The 15,506-nt window shown below is 41.7% G+C and overlaps 1 protein-coding gene across 2 annotated transcripts in view; it reads right to left on the reverse strand.

Moving 5' to 3' along the window:
* Window positions 1–15,506, reverse strand: part of rbpjb (recombination signal binding protein for immunoglobulin kappa J region b) — a 43,762-nt gene that overhangs the window by 10,658 nt on the left and 17,598 nt on the right. For both annotated transcript variants that reach the window (XM_087171251.1, XM_023396845.2), the window contains exons 2-3: window positions 8,393–8,431; window positions 1,282–1,377 (exon numbers count right to left, since the gene is read on the reverse strand). In XM_087171251.1, coding sequence (XP_087027377.1) covers window positions 1,282–1,377; window positions 8,393–8,431 — 135 coding nt within the window. The remainder of the gene's footprint in view (window positions 1–1,281; window positions 1,378–8,392; window positions 8,432–15,506) is intronic.

A 15,506-nucleotide genomic window follows, 5' to 3' on the forward strand; every position in this document is an offset into this window, starting at 1 on the left:
GGGGGGGGCTATAAAAAGTTTGGAGAGTGAGAGGTAGAAAGATGAGCAGAGTTACAGGAAGGGGTTTGCGGAAGAAAAGACGAGTGACAGGGTTCAAAAGAGCAGAAGAGAGAGATGGAGGAAAAGAGAAGAGGTTGCGACAGCCAGTGATAACCCTTCACTCATCTTTGAACTGTGGAACCTGTTATAGTCATCGCATGGAAATTGCAGCAAAGCAAAACAACAGGTTCACTTCAGAGACCTGTATCCTCTCGTCCTTCAACCTGTACAACTGAATTCTCCATGGTTTCACCAGGACTTTGCCCCTGGAGCCATTTATCTCCCATATTCCCATCGCTGCTATTTCCCCACTCCCTGCAGCCTTCACCTGAACCTGGCCTCATACACGAGGGTCGCCGCTCGTTTCCTCCTCTTACCTCTTATGATATGGGAGGTCAGAAGGGTCAAGATACCCACACTGGAATGTGTGTTTTTCATTGACTCACTAACCTGTCCATAAATCCTTGCAATGAATGAGTCAACTTCTCAAAGGTGAAGGAAGACGAGGGCAAACTTATTAAACGTCGTATTGTATCAACATTTTATTACGTGTGATGTTGAACTTCTACTTTGGTTAAAACAACAAAGAATCCAAATCGGAGCGAGACACGACAATGGTCAAAATTAGATTATAAAAAGCCTCATTTTATTTTACCTTAAAGGAATAGAATAATAGGAACATTTTGTCAGTTAAATGGGAAAAGCTAATTTTCATCTGCAGTCCCTGCGGCAGAGCACAATCAAAAGATATGCACAGCGACAGAGCTGCACTTAATACACACAGTAGTCCATCACACACCCTCCATGTCAATGTGTGTGCATCTGGTTAGTTTAGCTTAGCGTTAAGACTGTAAAACAGGTGGAAACTACCAGCCTGCTCAGGGCCAAGAACAAGTCAGGCACATAACATAACAATGTATCAAATTTGTTTAATTTGCACAAAAAAATCAGTTATGCTAAGCTAAGCTAACCAGCTGCAGTCTATTTACCCCACAGAAATGAGTGGTATCAATCTTCTTCTCCAACTCTAAGCAAGAAAGCAAATATTTTACTTCCCAAAACGTTGAGCTATTCCTTTAGGACCGATAAGAAATCAGTCTGTGCAGTGTTCATCTCAGATGGGACAGTGATCCAGGGAGTTCAGATACTTATAAAACTGTGGGATTTCGCATCTATGAACCTCCGAGGATTAGCAGAGTCTGGAGAAACCTTGATAAATGGAGCTGTTTATATTCAACTCACCTTTTCTCATTGCCATAGGATTTCTGTGCAACTTTTGCGTGCAGGATCATGACAGTTTGGTCGCCTCGCTCCTTCAGGTAATTCCTCATCGCTTCTCTGCGAGATGGAAAAAGGGGAGACAGAAAGAGAGAGAGAGACACAGGTTCATTAACAGGTCACTTTATTATCCAGCAGATGAGGTGAAGTGATACTGGGTGTGTGTTGAAACCTCTGGGGTCGGATCGTCCTGACGGTTTTTAAAAGGCAACACTTCAGTGTAGATGGATAGAAAAAGAAAAAAAAGTGTTCAGTATGGAATGAAAACATTTAGAAACACACACACACACACATACACACAAACACAGACACATACACACAAACACAGACACATACACACAAACACAGTACAGTCAGTTGCAATGACCTCTGGAAAGCCTCAGAACTTGCATGGCTTGCTAGCCAAAAAGCTATGTTCTCCCCCAGCTGGGTCCATTTGAGGTGGGGGTGGGCTGAACCGTTAATGACCGGCTCATAGGGACAGCGAGGAGCAAGGGAAAGGAACACGAGGGAGAAGAGGAGAGACAGAGAGGCAGAGAAGGAGAAGGGGTTGGGAGAGGGAGGTAAAGAAAGAAAAAGAGAAAAGAAAACACCAGAGCTGAAAAAACAAAAACAACTGAGCTGAGCTCACCAGCAAAGATTCCTCATCTCGTGTCAAAATGTTGCAAGGTCCGCGCTCCAATTACTTCTGTCAACTCCGCCAAACCCTCCCGCCTCCCCTACAACTCCCCACCTCCTTTACACAAACAAGCCAAAATGTATTTTAATATTTTGGGAGAGCGGTGGAGATAACGCTGAGCTGAGAAGCACGGGGGTCAAAGATCAGGCTTTAGATGCACAATTAAGAGACATCACATGCGCGGACATTAACACAGTCCGACCGAGTCTGCGCACACGCACAGATGTCGGTGACACCTGACACGCCAGGGTGCTCAGAGGGCTTCCCACACACACACACACACACACACACAGCTTTCCACTCTGCCACGCAATACTGGTCCGCACGCTCGGGTTAGACAGGGCCTTTGTTATGAAAAGCAAGGGGCCCCTCACAGTGTGTGTGTCTGTGGGAGAGAGGGGGGGGGCACAGAGGAGGAAGGGGGGGGGGGTAGCTGAGAGGGTTTGCGGTTCATCCATTTCATAATGGACTGGGAAATGTTTTATTTCTCACTTCACTGTGTGATGAGACGATTATTTTTCTGAATATTAAGGTCTCAGAGCAACAGCAAATTATGCTCTGTTGTTTATTCAGTGTTTGCTACATTACTGACGGGCAGCAGCTGTAACTGAACATGATGGAGGTACGATCCTCGAATTCCAAACATTTGAGGCCATTTAACTGATCCGATGCAATCTGATACCATCTAACCACCACATGGAGAAAATTATATCAAGCCAGGGAAAGGGGTGAAAGCAACTTCAGCCAAATTCGTTTAAAAGCAGCGGTTTGATGAAAACATTTCTGATATATTTGATGGATGCTTAATTCACTTGTTTTTCTTTTGTTTACAGTAATTGACATAACCTTTCTCTGGGGCTTAAGTGAACAATACACACACAAACACAAACACACACACACACACACACACACACACACACACACACACACACACACACACACACACACACAATCACACACACACACTCTAAGCCAAGGGAAACTCCTGAGCTGATTGCTCTCATTGATAAAATTGAGAACACACAGTGCAAACCTGCTGATGGCAGGCCAGCAGGGCATCTCTGACGGCGCCTATGACCTGCTGGTCTTACAGGTGACATCACAGATAAAGCAACATCCAGCACGCACGCACACACACAAGCTTTCTTATTCATGGTTCATGGTCAGTATCCGTATATTCATATTAGCATTGACAAAAAAAAAAGAGTTAATCAGCAACTACTGTGATCATCTTTCCAACATCTCCGTCTTATGAGAAAGCAACAGTAGGGATACAGACAGGAAACATGTAGAAACAGAGGTATGATGATCAATTAAGGCCCCTGGCATCAATCAAACTGGGGATATTATGGTTGTTTGGTGTACATCTTAACCAATGTGAAAAATGTTACATAGCCCCAGATTCCCAGTTATGAGGAGTCGATGCTTTTCTTTGACTTTTGTGACAGTAAGCTGAACATCTTTGGGTTTCAGACAGCTGATCGAACAAAACAAGCACAAAATGAAATGAAGACAGTGAGTGGAGGGTTAACCAATAATGAGAAAAATTGCTGTTGTAATTCATATCAATGCTATATTTCCAAAATCGTGATATATATCCATTTACCACCAAGTAACTAAACTGCTGCTGCTGTGAAAACAACACTTTTGCTAACATTCCCATTTCAACACCATCTTGCAAACGTTGTTGACGTTCACCAATTCCCCCCAAAGAAGTTGAAAGATGAATCAGCCACACGCCACTGGCTTCATGATCGATACCGTTTTACATTCAGATCAAAACCACAAGTAAATATTCAAATACATTTCCTCACAGTTCCTTTATGACACCAGAGTCAATCGTGTCACAAGGTTACGTGCGACAGCTTGTGGTTAACACTGTCACAGAGCTCAGCAAAAACCGTCCCACGGCCGCTGAATCGGGGAAAGACCATTCCCTCTCACGACAGACGTGCATCACTCACAGGGGTTCTGATAGTCACCACAGTTCACTAAAAGAACCTCTGAGAAGATAACCAAGATGCCCCCGACATGTGGCAATAATCAAATGGCCTGTGATCCAATGAATAACATAACCCCAGTGGTGGGTCCTTCTTTACAAATGTGTGTTGTGCAGCCAAGCATTGTTCAAACCCACAGGATTGTATTTTAAATTCTAGTGGGGAACCCAAGGTTTACAAAGATACCAAATATGTCCAGCTGCATTTTGGGGAAATGTGTATAACATGATGCACAAGACATGTAAAATCTTTCCATCTGATGCAGCCCTAAAAATCATGGCTTTTGGGGTTTGAATATTTAATAAGTGTAAAAATAAAAGTAAATATTTGATGAAGTAGACACAGTATTTAGGTGCAACGATGTCATACAGTGGGGATTTTATTTTTTTTCCCACCAGATCTAAGAGCGATGGGGAAAATCAGGGAGAAATCAAGATTTCAAGAGATTAAAAACATATGCAAAACAGGGGGAAAACAATTACCCAAACATGACTTAATGGCAATAACACACCCAATGACACCCATAATAATAGCAGGGATCAGAGACGGGTATAACAGGGGCGTCTGACTAATCACTCATCTCTTACACAAACTGAAACACAGGAACACGCAAACTCTCAGATAGAGATTACATCTCTTCCTGAGCGCTGAAGACGGGAAGGAGAAGTGAGAGAGACAGTGACCAGTGCACAGCTGAACTTCCTATGCGTGCAGACACACAAGCTGAAAGAAATTCAGACACGTACATATGCATATAAACATGCTCATAAAAGAGAATCCAAATATGCATATAACATAAAAAAGGATAGGATAAAGTTGAAACACTCAAAATACGGATATATCTAGAGGGTGTTTAACAAAATAATACAAGCTGGAAAATCAATACTTATTTCGTTTGATTTCATCAGAGGCAGGAAGTGAGGGTTATGGCCATTTCAATCTTAACGGAACAAGACACACACACACACACACACAAAGCCACATCCACATGTAATATAAAAAGTAGCATGCAACCAGAGATGAGCGATGACAACGCAGCCATGCATCAGAGCAGGAAAAAAAAACCAACTAGCGGTTTAGCAGCTACTGCAATCCAAGCAGATTTGTGTTGTAGATGGTGGCTGTTTACTAACAAGATGCTTATTCAGGCCGTATATGCAACACGCAGGTAATAAAAGAGAAAAGGAACTGAGTCAGACAAAGTGATAGACAAGAAGCAAATGATATGAGAACTTCATGTAAGTGGCAGGTTCAGCTCTGTTGTGCTTTATTTCAATTGATAAATTTTGCTAATGAGCATCAAGCAAAGAAGAGGAGGAGAAGAAGAAGAAGGGATGACATAGGTACAGATAGAGAGAAAGAAGAGAGAAAACAAAGAATAACAGAGAAAACCAAAATGAAATACTTGACAAGTGAGACAAAAATGTGCCAGACAGATTTACAAAAAGAGACATATTCGACTGCAGGCACGACGGGGGTCGGCTGAGTGTGTGTGTGAGAGAGAGAGAGAGAGAGAGAGAGGAGGGGCTAGGTTAAGCCAGGCTACAGATGCAGCGGAGCAGACAGGCATCTGTCCTGTACATCTGCCACAGCGTCTACAGCAGAGTGGAGCCGTCACAAGACCCCCTGTGTACACACAGACACACACACACACAAACACTCACACACACACAGAGTGGCGAGGCATGCTAATACACACGTGTACTGCGAAATAGCTCAATTAAGATGATCAGACTGCAATTAGTGTGCGCCTTTGTGCATCACAAAAGGTAGATTACACACATCCGTTGTGTCAGGGCTTGGGTTAAGACATTTACCTAAGGCCACTTCAGGCTGCTCAGCCTCCTTCAAAAAGGTTTTCTCCATTTATGAAGTGACCAACAGACAAGTGCCGGTTCAATGTTTGACATCTGACCTCCAGAAATCCCCTGTGAGCCTCTAAAATACTGTTAGGAAGTTGTCCAAAACAACAGGATCTTGCAATCTTGCAGCAACGTTTACTAGATCTCAGCTCTGATATCTTACTATTTGAAAAGAGTACAAAACAAAATCTAGCACATTCTGTCACAGTGGCAAAGGTGTGGGTTGTCTAATAGCCTGCAGCATCAACAACCAATGAGGTAAAAAAAACAAACGTTTAGAAAAGTCTATACAATGAAAGCTGAATGGCAGATTAAGTTGATTTGAGACCGAAGGTGCACTTTTGAACCAATCGCACGCTTCATATTAATAAGATAAAAGAGAAAACATGCAAAACAAAATAATTCAAGAACAAGAAAATTTTAATGCAAGCATGTGATTTCAGACCAAACAATAGCCTGGGCCAAATCAATTGTCATTGGGGTTTTATCTCTGTCTGAATTTAAGAGTTTTTGAGAAAGAAGCAGATAACCAAAAAACAGTTTCTATAGAGCATTTCCATCTGAGGCGATGGATTCTGCAGAGCTGGCCCTTCCTCCGTTGTTTGGGAGAATAAGCCCTTGAAGGGGCGGCTCCCCGAACAGAAGAGGCAGCTTATCCAGCCTGTATGCTCATGTGTTGTGTCGGTTTGTGTGTAGATTTGTGCATGTGTATCTGTCTGAATCTGAGATGTGTGTGTGTGTGTGTACACGCGAGTGCGTGTCTGTGTGCGCTCGTTTCCAGTGTATGTGTGTCACGTATTGTATTTCCAGTCGAGTAGCCTTCCTGACAGGGCGGCCCTGCAGGACCCGGAGCTTTAGCTGCCCTAAAAAGCCCCTGCAGGACGGCGCACCATTTTAGTCGTCTGTGCTGCTGCATGACAGAAAACCGTGGGGCTGTTGTTGCTGCAGGAAGCGGGACAAGTGGGTGGGTGTGAGTGAACATGCAGACATGAGGACACTGAGGCAGATCTATGGAGAAAAACACAAAGAACAAAACACCACGATACACATGGGTACAAAGACACACACAGTTAAGGAGTTGTGCCTTTCAGCTCTTGGGCAAAGAGTGTTTTGTGTCCGTCATATTTCTGGCCATCGAAACCATCAGACAAATGGAGGGGCCAGTGCAAGCCAGCGCACTGGCAGCACATGAATGAAGAGGGGGACACATCAAAAGGTGCTGGGGCCCCTTTTTCCAAAACCAAGCTCGGCTGTTCCAGGCAATATGCAACCCCTCATTTTCCCCGCTGAGCGCCACACGCAGAAGACGAGCACATACACACACACGGGCAAACCCATGCCCGCTCCCAGTAACAAAGAGAAACACCAACAAGCAAACAAGTGCATACACACACACACACACACACCCATTTACCCCATAAAAACACACACACACAAGCCTCCAGAAGCAAGCCACAACATCCATCAACATTCTCTGTTCACCCAAATGTTCCTCCAAATGACTTGGAACAAACTTGAGAGGAACAGAGTAATCAAAAACTTGCAGCGCTGCTCGACCAAGCTCTGCTGAATGCAAGGCTCAGCGCGGTGCACACGGAGTGCAAGTTTAGACTGCGAGTCCTCTGGAAGGGTGAATTATTGCCTTTCTGGCATGTTTCTCTACAAACAATTGCAATACATGGAGGTTTATTTCAACACAAACGTATTAAAGCAACGTCTCAGAGGATTCTGGAGTGAACAACTACACAGAGACCTAACGAATAAACAATCAACAGCATAACAAATATGATGTAATGCGGCAGGGGTCAACAGATACCAGCTGTTCGACTCTAAAAGTACAGACGATCTTACACAGGACTAAAACTACACATGCATTGTCGTCGGCGTTGCTGCTGCAACAACATGCAGCCATGCGGTGCTCTATTTTACTCTGTGGTTTTTGCAGATGCATGTCTAACTTAATCTGCATCAACCCTCTTCTGGAAATCACCACCGCAAATGATCTCCTCAACGCTGACAGGTCGGCCAAGAGTGAAGTTGATGCCTTTGCGTTTCTTTCCGATTTGCGCATATATTTGGATGTTTTTGGGTTTTTTTTTTTTTTCCCCAAAGGCCATGTGCCCATTGACCAAATATGAAAGGTAATACACCTTTTTCTGATTATAACCTTTCAAGACACCTTGTGTACAGCTAGAAAATTCATAATCCCTGTCGGATTATGAAGGTGGAGGTGAAAATTGTATTGAAAAGTATTTTGATCAACATGAATATGTTCAGTTTGAGGTATTAATATCAACTAAATACTATAAAGTATAAAAGGAGGAGTTTGTCGTTTTTTAACCCATTATAGTCAACTGCTTTTAAAGGGTTTTGAAAAAGGGAGCTCATTTATTTACTAGGGGAGATGTGTTGTTACTGTATTCACCAGAATGTGTCTACACTACACACAGGTAGACATACAAATATCAGTGTGACAACAAACAAGGTCTTAAGGGAAGATTATGTTGTGTGGACGTGTGTGCGCGCACACTCACCTTGTTAGGCGCTGTGGCTGAGGGCGCTCCCCGAACTTCCTACAAAGACACAAAGTGAGAAGAAAACATGAGTGGGCTGGTTATCGACCACAAACACACGCAGAGTAAACACTGCATTACACAACTGTGCACGTATACAAACACAAACACGTACGTACGTACACACACACACACACACACACACACACACACACACACACACACACACACACACACACACACACTGTGGCCCTGACAGTGTGTAGTGACTCTGTGCAGAGGCAAGTGACAGGATGTGTATTTTCTTGTTTTCATGGCCGCAGGCAGGTTAAAGCAGGAATACAGACACTGAACTTTATTCAGATTAATTCCCATCAACGGCATGTCAAAACAGGTTGTGCATTAACAGAAAAAAACAGCAGCTGTTCTTGTTTCATATTTCACTAAAATATGACACTATTAATATTATATTTCAGGAAGTCAAGTGCAACAGCAGAATCGACAACTCGTACACGACAAACCACATGAACCCAACTATAAAGCCTGGACACCTTGAGATCACAGGGGCCTCAGAGGAAAGCTACAAACACTTATCTTGGTTATTGAGGTTTTTGCAACTTACAGCTTTAAACGTCTAATAAACTGTAGACATGGTTGAGACCTCACTGTTTGACTAAATGATAGTAAATCCATTCAGGTGGAAGGCGATCAAAAGTGTAGCAGGCAGACACTACAGCAACAGCTTTCAGGCTTCATGTGTGCCTGATCTGAATTGCAAAAATGGAACAAGTGCATCTGACTTGATAATTTCCTGACGCAGCTTCCAGTTCAATGGTGCGTAATAGTGGAGGGTAAACTTCACTTGATCTGAGGCAACATGCAGCATTTCTGAAAACCAGATCGCTGGGATATAACACGGTAAATGCATCCGTGTTCTAAAAGATATGACTAATTTCATCACGTCACCGGTCTTTATAAATGACCAGTGGGTGGTGTGAATCTTACACAACAAGAAAACTAATTAACTGGGATTTGTATGCAAAGTCACGGTGAAGTGTGGCAAAATATACAAAATGAAAATGTTGGAAAATGATTCATTTTGTCTAAAAGTGAGACGACCAAAAAAAAAAAAAGTGGCACATCTTGCAATATCAAGGGCAATTAATATGCTTAATTAATACAGCAAGGGAGGAAGACACGTGCATAATGGCTCATTTCACTTTTCAAGAATTAATACATTTCTGCGACGTCTTCTCCCCTCAACTCTGGAACTTTTCTGCTTCATAACTTCATGACATTACAGTCAATTAATGATGAATTTCCAGTATCATGACAGCACCATACACTGTCATCTACCATAAAGATTCTGTCCTAAGAGTGGACAGACAACTTACAGAAAAATTCAGCCTGCTGGAAGCCTGATGAATCAGTAAACTGCGGTTGACTCATAGCGGAGAGCTCTTAGTCATACGTTGTATGTAACAAGGAAACCACAGCCTAGAGATGTAGAGAGAAAGGCTGTAAACTTGCAACATGTCACAGCTGAGGATGACTGTTTTCTGGTCAACTACTTATTTTTTTTGTCTGTAAAAAGAAAAACTGACATGTAAAATATGTTACAAGAAATATGGTCTGATCTGCCTTCCTTGAACACACAAGCACACTAACACACAAAATATCCACAAAAGGTAATACAAGAATACCTGTAAAAGCTATTAGAGGGCAATAAAAAGGGATGGTAAAGCAAGACCAAAGCGCTGAAATTTTAATTTATATGTTTCATTAAAGCGCAACAAAAAAAAAACAAAAAACAATGTTGATGTGTCACTGATACAAGCGGAAGAGTGGAGAAAAGAAGGGTGAAATGTTAGTGAGAGTTGTGAATTTAATATCAACTTTTTGCCTGTTCCTTTCTACAGGTTCTCTGTCATCAGTACAGGTGTTAAGAGTACACACCTTATGTTTGTGATGAGCCGTTCAGTAAATGACCATCGGCTCAGTATGAACCACACAATTAAAGTCTTATTAGTCTCAAATAGAGAAAACGTGTCATACTCCCACATGCTCTTTTGCTATTTAAGTCTCAAAGCCAGTTATGTGGATTCAAAACATGAGCGAATGGCTTGTAAAACATCCATGTTTGACACCTAGTGCCCTGAAGAGCCAGGAAGTTGTGCCAGTTTTTTATCGTTTTGAATCAAGAATCAAATTATGACACAAGGAATCAAAATCGAATTTCATTAAAGCTTCAAATAACAATTATTTATTATCGATTAATCTGCTAATAAAGTATTTGCTGCAGCTCTAAATCAAATTGTGAGATTATGTGACAGTTATGTGACAATACTCGCTCATAGACGACACATTCCCTGAGCATCACTCCAATGCTACTTCAGTGCACATAGGTTTGTAGTGAGGTTAAAACAATACTGGAAATTTCCTTTAATGCTCTTTAATGTGTGTACGGACTGTGCAGAGTTAACGCTTTTCAAACTCATGTGACACAAACACACTCAACGCCGATCCCTAAAACCACGACACTCATTAAATCGTGAATCTTGTGTACTGTTCGTCACAGTGTCTATTATACCACCACAGTAACAAACGGCTCATAACACACGGCTGGGATAAAGAGGAGGTAGCATGCAGAGGTGATTGTATAGAGGGGTTGTGTGTGTGTGTGTGTGTGTGTGTGTGTGTGTGTGTGTGTGTGTGTGTGTGTGTGTGTGTGTCTGCAAGAAGGATACAGTGTGAATAAGTCAAGATTTTCTCCTTGTGTAGGATATGGTAGCTTTGCATGTCAATACATCAATAAACACACAGTGTGTGACTCGGTTGGTTGGAGGTTTTGGAAGGCACAGTGTGAAATTAAAAAAAGGAGCACGCAAACACAAGTTGAGGGATGAAAATAACAAACAAAAAAGCAAAAGAAAGAGGCAAAGGGGGAATAAAGGGCAGGAGAAAGCGAGTGAAACTGAAAACATGATTGGTGCAAGACCCAGAAGGAGGGAGTGGAGGTGGAATAATTATAAAGGAGGGCAATCAATAAGGTTCCCACAGTGAAACACTGATGCCTCAAATGGCTAATGGATTCCAGACGGCTCTCCCTCTTTCTCCCTCCCCTCCTCCTCCCCTTCTAAACCTCACTCCCTCCACTGCAAACAGGGAGCAATGGAGGAAGGGATACTGCAGGGAAAAGTGTAGTGTGAGATTAAAGGCGAGGCGAGGCGGGGCAAGAAGGAATAGATGGCGTGTTGTGGAGAAGAGGGAGAATGCGATCTACGCAGAGATGAAGTGCGATGATTTAGTGGTGGATACACAGAGAGAAAAGGCAAGTGAAATAGGGGGAGTCAGAGAACAAGGAGCCATGTCTGCACACAAGGAGCATGAATCAGTCACAGCAGCATTTACTTGCTATTTTTTAAACATTCTGAAACATCCATCATAAGATATAAAAATAAAATCAAAGCAAAATCCATTCCCACGCATGATAGATGCTTTTTCTAAGAATACATGCGTTTGTGTGTGAATTTAAACCATGCATATGTCCAAATTCATGTGAAGTCGTGCTGCGTACAGAGAATGGTGGAGGCGGTCAGAGGTGTTAAGGAGGTGGGTTTGCAAGTTCTGTGAAAAACCACGGTCCACGTTTCCTCTCACCTCCATGAGCTCACTTTAAAAACACACTCAGTGTAGATACAAAACACCAACAAGAGAAGACGACCAAACACAGGAAACCGCAAAAGGTAGAGTTGCAAAGGCAAAAGAAAGCTGACTGCTGCATCTGCAGTTTTTCAGGGACTTGACAGTGAAATGCAACTTTTCATGAAATAGTTAATGAGTTTTTTTTTTTTTACTTTGTTTTATATTCAGATTTACTTCAATCGTCATAAGTTGCATTCAATATCAAAATGACTTAAAAACAAAGGTAACCTAAGCCCGGAGTACTTGTTTTTGTATTTCAACATCATTTTGCAATGCTTTTTAAATGACTTTATGATTTTTGTTCTATTATTTTGCCTAACTTTGTTTCATCCTTTTAATCATTTTTCTTCTGAAGCAACGAGAGCTCAATCTCTGCAAAAGTGCTACATGGGTCGTGATTAAATTCATGCCTGAAAACAAAATGTGTCACCTCTTTTTCTTTTGCACCTCTTACGCGTACTGCGGCACTGAACACAGGCAACTGCAGCTACTAAAACTGATGTCTCTTTGCACCTAATGCAAACACAGACAGTCTGAATGCAGGCCAGGGGGTCGGCGGAGGAAAAGGAAGCTCTGTGTAAAGAGGAGTTTCATCTGATTTGCTCTCCATCCGCTATGACTACTCTCCCTTCCCTCCTTCCTTCCTTCTCCTCCTCCTCCTCATCTCCTGCTTACTATCACTTATTCCGCTGGACACAATGAGGGTGAGAGAGACTGCGGCCCGACAGCAGCGAGAAAACAAGTGACAATATCCCTATAATAAGACAGACGGCAACAGGGGTCACAAGTGCATTAAGCTCACAACAGGTCTCTCTTATCATTTTCAATAGGTGGAGTGACACAGATAGACTGACGAAAGGATATAGAGCTAATGTTTTTTTTATATATTTATTTAAATGCAGTTTTGTAACAAAGAAAAAAAGAAAAATCACCCGAGGAAACAAAAGGCACCAAATTTTAAGAGTTTGCTAGTTTGACAGTGACAATCATGACAGCAATGTTTCATCATAGTATCTGTGACAAGCATAATATGACACAGCTGGAAACTTCTTCATTTAGCTTTGCATACAACTGCACTTTTTTTCCTTTTCTTTTTTTTTTACATGATGCAAAACTGTTGAACTGACTGAAATTCTGTCACTAAACCCACAAAAGGAGAATATGGGGAAGCATTATTTTTCCATAAACGATTATGTGTATTAAGCATTTTAAAGTTCAGCTGCACTTTCTCTGGGGGAATGCTGGTCTTTTTCTATGAAGCACAACTTGCACACACTCTGTAACATCATCTCATCTCCCTCGCCCTCATCTTTTTTTACATTCAGATGCACCACAATGAACTGCTGGCTGTATGAATTCTTCACTTTCTCTGCCTTTTTTAAAAACCCAAAAACAATAAAACAATAAAAAAATTACTGCATTACTGCATTACTGGTAAATATTTCTGTATCAACACAACTGCGTCCAAATAGCAGTCACATCAACCCAACAGGATAAAGCATTCCAGTTGTTACAGCACATCTAAATGTCATTATTGTGCAATTTCAGCAGCAGCGCTCTTCATGTTCTCTAGAGATCGACAGTATAAACAGACACAAAACCACCTCCCTTTTCACAAACCTCAGCCGCTCTGCATTCACAACTTGTAAACTAGAAAACTAATTTCCCATACTTTTCTCATCCCTTTCAGGTCTGTTTATGAACCCTGTAATGGGGCTTTTTTCTTTTTTTTTTTACTTTGGCAATCTCCTATTAGGAACCTGATAGGCCCATTAAACTGCTAAGCCAACTGACTGTTAGCTTACCCTGGCACAGTTACTAATGGTGTGTAGCCATTAAAAGTGTGCCAAGGCCAGTGAGCTGGTAGAAGATGGGACAAACTGTTGTTCCATTTACATGTGAGCGGTGGAAGAGGATGTCCTGACTCTGTGCTTTCACTGGGAAGTGAGAGTGACGTCACATTTGGCTTACAGAGGTGCGCTGATAGTGGCTGTTGTGTAATGCATGTGTCCATCATTGCAAAAGACTGGCACTTAGGCCTCGAGATTTTCTAATAGAGACTCTTGTTAATGTGCTATTTGGTGAATATCAAAGCAGGACAGTCCATTACGAGAAGTGCTAACTGAGCCAAGATAAGGAAAGCTGAGGCCGTGGCATAATGCCACCACAAGACAGTCAGACCAATTGAGGATCCCTGCAGGATCAGCTGCAATGATCAGTCAATTAAGCAAGTAGTCAATCAACAAAACAATAATCTGCAGAAGGTCCCTTTTCAAGCAAAAACAAACATTTGCTGCTTCCAGATCTTCAAACGTGGATATCTGATGCTTTTACATTTCATAGAGTTTTGTCGCTATTTTCTGACATTTCATAGACAAAAAATTTAATGATTAATCAAGAAAATTAATCAGCAGATTAATCAATAATGAAAGATATTGTCAGTTGCAGCCTTAAGTAAAAAATAACCAGTAAGCTTGTCTGCCACTGTGTTTTTATTTTCAATTTTACTATGATTTTAAAATGATAATTATCATCTGATCTCATCATCTCATCGTGAATGTCATGAGGCAGGTGTTCAAGGGTTAATGGAGGATGATTTATTCTGTATATATCATCCCTTATAGATGTCAATTTATGTAAAGCTACAATTAATTATCTTACCGCGACCACAATAGTGTGTAAACAACAGTTAACTGTTTTAATTACCATCATATTTTAAAGACAGGCTCAGTATAACTCGACATTCCCAGTAAAGACAAGATTTTAAACAGCAACTGTCTGAAGTCAGCGATTTTTCTCCATTTAATTTTAAAGACTGTGGCTGGCACAAGCGCCTTTCTTTGCGTCGTCTGTTAGCTCGGCTGGCTTGTGACTGACAGAATGAGGGTCCCAACAGAACCGCCGAGCGTGTTAACTACTGGTTCAAAGTTTTAAGAAACAGAAAATTCAGAGGGACGTGAACAACGTGAAAGTAAAACAGTCATTCCCGTCATGTCACCTCTTTGTTTACCGGAATGCACATATTAATCTGAGACAGTGCCTCACAGTGTAAAGGAGTTCGTGGCTGATATTTCCATTTTGCAAACCCAAGCTGTCAGCTCACACTCTCACAGCGGTGGTTTACCCTCATCAGCCGAACTGTTCTGGATGCTGTTTGGAACAAAACTGAAACCTGAGAGTCATGGGAAAATTGATAAAAGCTCCTCCATCCTGCCAACAACAATATTCTGAGGGAGAAATGAAATGCTTGTAATGTTACTGGAAGTATGAGGCATTAATATGTTAATATTGAAATATATTGATTCTTATCATTCAGGAGATATTTGCCATATGAAAGATGTTTTCAATATTAGTTTATCTTTTTAATTGTACCTACTAAACCCTTAAAAAATACAATTCCTATTATATTGGCTGCAGTACACACACACAC

The sequence above is a fragment of the Seriola lalandi genome, unplaced genomic scaffold, assembly GCF_002814215.2.
Source record: "Seriola lalandi dorsalis isolate HSWRI2012SDOR001 ecotype SW California unplaced genomic scaffold, Sedor1 jcf7180002054983, whole genome shotgun sequence".
NCBI lineage: Eukaryota > Metazoa > Chordata > Actinopteri > Carangiformes > Carangidae > Seriola > Seriola lalandi.